The sequence below is a fragment of the Gavialis gangeticus genome, unplaced genomic scaffold (genome assembly GCF_001723915.1).
Source record: "Gavialis gangeticus isolate Ggan-Ray unplaced genomic scaffold, GavGan_comp1, whole genome shotgun sequence".
NCBI lineage: Eukaryota > Metazoa > Chordata > Crocodylia > Gavialidae > Gavialis > Gavialis gangeticus.
In genome coordinates this window covers 75,786,425-75,792,790 of record NW_017729034.1, presented here as the reverse complement: position 1 = coordinate 75,792,790, position 6,366 = coordinate 75,786,425, and the positions used below count along the sequence as shown (strand labels likewise).

The 6,366-nt window shown below is 40.8% G+C and overlaps 1 protein-coding gene across 3 annotated transcripts in view; it reads left to right on the top strand.

Moving 5' to 3' along the window:
* Window positions 1-6,366, top strand: part of TIAM2 (T-cell lymphoma invasion and metastasis 2) — a 356,145-nt gene that overhangs the window by 166,766 nt on the left and 183,013 nt on the right. For all 3 annotated transcript variants that reach the window (XM_019526803.1, XM_019526801.1, XM_019526802.1), the window contains 2 exons: window positions 3,015-3,126; window positions 4,160-5,362. In XM_019526803.1, coding sequence (XP_019382348.1) covers window positions 4,166-5,362 — 1,197 coding nt within the window. In that variant the 5' untranslated portion in view covers window positions 3,015-3,126; window positions 4,160-4,165. The remainder of the gene's footprint in view (window positions 1-3,014; window positions 3,127-4,159; window positions 5,363-6,366) is intronic.

Below are 6,366 nucleotides of genomic sequence, written 5' to 3'. Positions count from 1 at the left end.
CCAGAACGGTGTCCTGGGCCCTGTAGGAGGCAATCGTTCTGCCTCCCCTCACCCTCCCAGCCCTGTGCAGGGTGGGTTATGGGGGTTCTTGGGTTGCATACCTACCGAGGTGGGGGTGGGTGTTGCCACTGGCTGAGAAGACATGCATTGAAGACAGCAGTGAGGGTCAGGAAGAGCCTGGACCCAATAATGAGGCTGGATGGGCACCAGCAAAGCCAGCTGTCTGGCTTATGTAACAGCATCGCCACCTGAATAATGGCAAATCCTGCTTCTTGTCCGAGTGCCCAGCCCCGTGGAGGGAAGGGTGGAGGAGGGAGGTGCAGGGAGACCAAGCACAGGCCTCAGACCCCAGATTAGCTGTACTGTTCTGGCCTGATCACACTGTTCCCTGGGCCCTGGCTATGTGCCCCCTCCCTGGCCATCTGTTCCCAGCTCCCTGGCAGCCAGCCCTGCCCTGCTCGCCCTCCCAGTGCCCTTGGGACACAGCAGGGATGGAGAGGCCAGTGTGTGGGGGCTCCCCAGAGAGGCTGTGCATAAGCATGGCTGGGAAGCATAAGGGGAAGAAGGGGGTCCATCCCCACCTTCACTCTTGAGCTGAGGTCAGGAAGGCTAGGCCAGTTCCCCTCCCTCCCCCCAGCCCTGTGCACTAATGGGAGAAAGTACTGCTTGCGCTAAGATAAAACGATATGACAAATATTTTTTTACTCTTAACATGTAAATGGACTTACTCCCTTAAAGTGTCATTCCCACTTCTAGAATTAAGAGTTTCAAAATACATGACCTTCCAAAATCAAAGAAAAGGAAACTACTGGAGCCCAGTTCCCTTTCTCAGTATTGTGCTGCATTTAGCACCAAACCAGTCCCTCCAACTTGCCTATGTTGTAGTTCATGGAAAGAAAATCTTTCTACAGATTTAAAACAACAGGGACTCCATCTGATTCTGAAGTTGCTAAGTCACAGTGCAGTCTTGCAGTTATCGTGATTTGCTAATATACTAATATAAAAGTTTCAGGATATTTTTGCTGTCTGAGTTGCCAGGGGGTGAGAAAAATCCCTTCTCACTATTTCTGTGGATTTTGTTGACTCTGTTGTACTGTTCAGTATTTTTTTGCACTGACTGTGACCCTTGTCTGCAGACACTGTGCCCTTAGCTAACCTCATTCATTCACCCATTATGTGATACGTGTATTGTATAATATCTTAATAAAAGAAGTTGCAGCAGTGGCTTGAGTCTTAAAGAACTGAATGCCTAGCTTTTGAGGTCCATAATAGCAGCCTGTTCACTCTCCACTCTGTTAAAAGGATTACCCATCCAGTGCACAATCTCTATGGGGACCAGATGGTCTTTTTGCTTGCTGCTTTAGACAAATTTGGTTCAGTTTCCCCTTATGAATAGAAATAAGCTTCTCCAGAGTCTCCTTGTGAATGCAGTTTATGCTTCTAATGTAGATTCTGAATATAAACTACCTCCTATTGGAATGATGAGAACAGTTTTCCCAAGATTTCACACTTAACCAGAAGTTAGGGACTTGATAAAGTTTTGGTATTTGCCCCCTGCAAACTTATGGTAGCTTTTTTTTCATTTTAAATTTAACATTTTTTCCCCTTTTTGTCAACTCAGTGCTGTGTATGCTACTTTATTTATGGTTTTTATAGGCCTTTGTAGTTATTAAAAAGAAAAACGAAGACACAGGTTTTTATCATAAGATTTTATCCAAGTCCCCACACAGTAGAAGTTTCCAACAAATACCTTGGTTAAAATATTATTGTGTAAGGATGTAGCACCACAGAATGGGATAGACAGTAGATGGTACTGTCTTGCAGAATTCCTTGCCTCTTGTAAGGATTCTGCATCAGCCATTTATTTGGTGACTGTTGTCCAGAACTCTGTTAGGACTGCTTTAATGCTAGTTTGCAAGAGGCAAGGATTTTTGTGGGCGATGTCTTTTTTGGACCAACTATGTTATTGGGATAAGTTAGACAGGCTTTTGGTTGCAAGGCATTCTTTATGCTATTCTGTTACTTTTTTAACTCGGCAACCAAAAGATTAGTAAAACGCATACCTGACTGAAGAATTATGTTGATCGTGTGTGTGGGTCGTAATATTTAAGACAGACAAGCAGATATTTCATATTTTCTGTCTCTTACAAAAGCAGTCAGACCCTTCAATGTGCTTTTTTGCCTCTGTCAGTTAAGATGAGTATTTTTATTGTAAACTGGTTTACTTGAGGGAATGGAAGAATTTTGTTAACAGCATATTCATTAAATGCTGTTCTAATTATAATAAAAAAACTAAAGCATAATCTTCAGTGATGCATTTTCTTTTCTTTTTTTACTGACCATTTTCAGTCAATAACCTGCTGTTACATTCTGTGAAAATCAGATCCTGTCCTCTTGTTTTGAATTACAGCCCTTGTGTGCCATCTGAACAGCTGAGGTATTTAGCCTGTCAATAGTAGCTTTTGTCTTGTTACCTTTTGGTGTGTGCCATGCCTGGTGCTGCTGTTTTTGTAGTTTTACTGGCAGATTAACTTAAAATCAGAATAAATCTAAAGAGAGATGTTTCTAGCTGGTTGGTTGAGTGAATTACTAAGTGGCCTTTCACCTTTGGGGTCATGGTTGGAATTCAGCCATAGATTTAACAAACACAAAAATTTTCCTCATTAGTAAGCGTTCCAAATTATAATGGATAGCTGCACAACCTGGTGAATTCTAATTGATGTTATAAAAGCCAGATTCAGAGTCCTGAAAATTTGTGCCAAGTCCATCATTGAAAATGGAGAAAGGATTTGAAAGGAAGAAACTCTATGCTACATGTTCCATTCTATTGCAGTAATTTCACAGTAATTAAGAAAATCATTAAAAAAAATCATACCTAAAGTATAAAAGCAAACCAATTATATTACCTTCATTCTGTCTGATATTTTATGTTGATTTACATATGGTATCAATTAAAGTATGTGTTTGTTTCACTCGCTCATTCCCCCCTCCCTCTTTTTATTCATGTTTTCCAGAAAGTCTTGATGGAAGCCCATCTCTTTTGTGGGAAGTGTGGTGGCTGGCTATCAAGGTTGTGTGAAGTATGCTGACTATTAATTGTGCCCTTATTTAACAGCAATTTTACAGGTATATCTTTTCCTATTATATGCTGGATCTCTAAATCAAAAAGAAGAAAAATGGATTAGGGAAAGGAGAATATTAAATGTACGCATAAAATAATCATGGATCAGCTTTTACAGAGTGAATTCTGACAAAGTTGTAATGAAGCTTTATAAATTTACTTAATTAGTCTGGTAATATGGTAGTTGATGTAATGAGAGGAACAGTTTCTATCAATATGAAGTTTAGGATGTTTTAGGTCAATAAAAAATCTTTATTGTTTTATGTTTGCATTGGACCCAATAGAGTCGGAACCCAGATAAGTGAACATGGACTTTGGCCTTTTTATTTCCAAGTGTGTAATTTTGGGACTGTGTTTTGTAGCCTCCTTACATTAGCAGTTGGGCTACTCATGCATGGTACTCTGAGAATAACACTTGCTGAAATAGCTGTTTGACATTTTCTTTACTAAAAGCTATGTGCTGCAGAAACACAGTACAGCTCTGCATTGAAAGGAAGGCTAAAACTATTCAATAACCAAGCCTTTTTTTATTTTTTGGATTGTCTCTAAATGTGAAGTAAGGGTTTACTAAACATTCTATTTCATAGAAGCTAGTTGAGCTGAAACTGCAGTTTGCATGTCTCCTGGCAAAAAAAGGATTTTTCTGAAAGTACAGTTCACTTAAATCTAAGTAATCATTATCTTGCTGCCTCTTTCATTATGCTATTGTTCTTGGGAGCCAAAGATTTTGCAAGTTTATAAGAGAAAGCTGTTGCCAGGGGTGTGGAAGGAGGGAGGTGCTGATGTGATTTTAATAGGTGTAGACTCCAGTTTTTCAGCAGACGCTAACAGACTGTATAAAGAATGAGGTTTCTTAAATTTCTTTCTAAAAAAAAAAATGAAAACATAAATTATTAAAATGCTGCAAACAGTCTCTTTTTAGGAAGTTGACTCTTACTACAGGAAAGGCTGTGCTCCTGCATAGGATACGAAATTGTTCTGTTGCTTTTATTTTTTCATCTTCTGATCCTGTTCCTAACGAAAGTCTTCTTCATTTAGCGGAAAATGGGGAATTCAGAAAGCCAGTACAGCCTACAGGGATCAAAAAATCATACTCCTGCTGCACCCAGTGCCAAGCGGAAGCCTTGCTCTCTGAAAATTCGTGGCATTCTTGCAAAAGATGATAAGTCCTGCTCTGTGCATGGTTGGGGACACAACAACAGTGGCTCAAACTACAAATCAAGGTCTCTAGCCAGAAGTTGTCTCTCCCATTTCAAGAGTAATCAGCCTTATTCATCTAGACTAAGTGACACAGTGGCCAAGGTCTCTAAAAGCAATATCTGTGCCAAACACAGCACAAATGCCTCGGGGAACTACTGCCAGGGGAGTAATGCGGCATTCTTGCCTGAGAATGGTTTCCATTATATTGGCCTCGAAGCTGCAAGTAATCAGGTTGCCTCCAGGGATTGCAATGGACACATTTTAAATTGTTATGGAAAGAATGAGAGTGTGGCATCAACCCCACCATCAGAGGACAGGAGGAGCCCACGAGTTCTTATTAAAACACTGGGGAAGCTGGACGGCTGTTTAAGGGTGGAGTTCCACAACAGCAGCAATGACCAAGTGCCTACGGAGGAGGCCAGTGGACCAGTCCAGCTGTTGAGGTACTCGCCAACTTTAGAATCTAAGTCAAATAACCTGCTTGAAGTGAGGAGGAACTCCAGCACCGACTACTCTTCAAGCCATCGTTTGTCACCAACTGACTCAAGACTTCGATCCAGTAAAGGGAGCTCCCTAAGCTCAGAGTCTTCATGGTATGACTCTCCTTGGGGCAACACTGGGAACATCAATGAATTGGATCGGTCATACCTTACTAGGAGCACTCCAGATACAAGCATTCATGCCAGTTTTCCCCCAAATGACAGCCAAAAGCCCTTTAACCAAAGTTCATCTCTTTCCTCTCTCCGTGATCTGTACAAGGATACAAATTTGGAAAGAAGCCCGGCCTCAGGCATCAGGCTGTCTGATGAATACATCAGTACTCCTGCTAGTTTGAGCAACCGTGTTTCATTTGCCTCAGACATTGATGTTCCCTCCAGAGTAGAGCACCAGGGCCCTACACAGTACTCCTCTTACACCCTCCCATGTAGAAAGTCTAAACCGTTAAATGAAGATGCGTCCAAGAAGGATAGTTTAAAAAGCCGAATGCGACGTATCAGTGACTGGACGGGAAGCCTCTCGAGGAAAAAAAGAAAGCTGCAGGTATGTGCTCAAGGCTGTTTGTTGATATCTTCCACTTGCTTGCTTTTTACCACAAAACTAATTGGTGGTTAGTGTCCTTTTGGTTACTTATGCAATTCTGACATCAGTTTTATTCTGAAATTTCAACAAAAAAATGATTTTTTTTTTTTTTAATGATCAATTTCACCTCCTGCCCTACCTCTTTCCCCCAGACATCTCTAGCTATCGTTTGCAGAAGAAAATACATCAGTGCAGTAGCTTTTGAAATAGCTCATTTTTTCATGATATAAACTATAGCTTTTAAAATAATATCATTGTTAAAGCAGAGTAAAACCTGATCTTGTAGATAGACCATAGTTTATAGGAATTAAAATGTCTATAAACAATGTGAAAAGTTCAGTAAAGCAAATCCTTAGAGATGGGAAAGAATATATTGTAAGTGTCTTTGCAAGTATTCCTTGTTTTGTTTTATTGGCTTCCTATCTCTACCTAGGAAAAGACTGTTGGATACAAAACTTGCTTATCTCCTCACTCCTGAAACCTTGAGCCTGCCCTTATTTGCTTATTTCCTCATACTTCCTGTGGCACCCTTCAATGGATCTCAGAGCACCATAGGGTGCCCTGCACCCTAGTTGAGAATCACTGCTCTAAACAGAGGCTCAATAGTACACTTCTGCTATATATTATGAGATTTTCAGGCTGATGTATGTGGTGTACGATTCTGCTTTGCATCACCTCTGTATATGTACAGGCTGAACTGCTTTCCCCTAAAAGCAGGGAAATGTTTCTGGTAGGTAGAAATGAGCCTCCATTCTAGTCATGATATTTTATTTTGAAAGAGTTTGGGCTTGAGTAAGAGGCAACCAGTGCCTTAATGGGACTTAGCTACAACAGAGTTAAAATGTGAGAGAACTTGCCTGCAGTCTCAGTTTCCTTGTCAGGTCTTTGGCCTTGCAAACTTTCAATATGATGGGATCAGAGACAGCTGTGTTGTAAGTGTTTACAACTGCATTGTAAATCTGCAA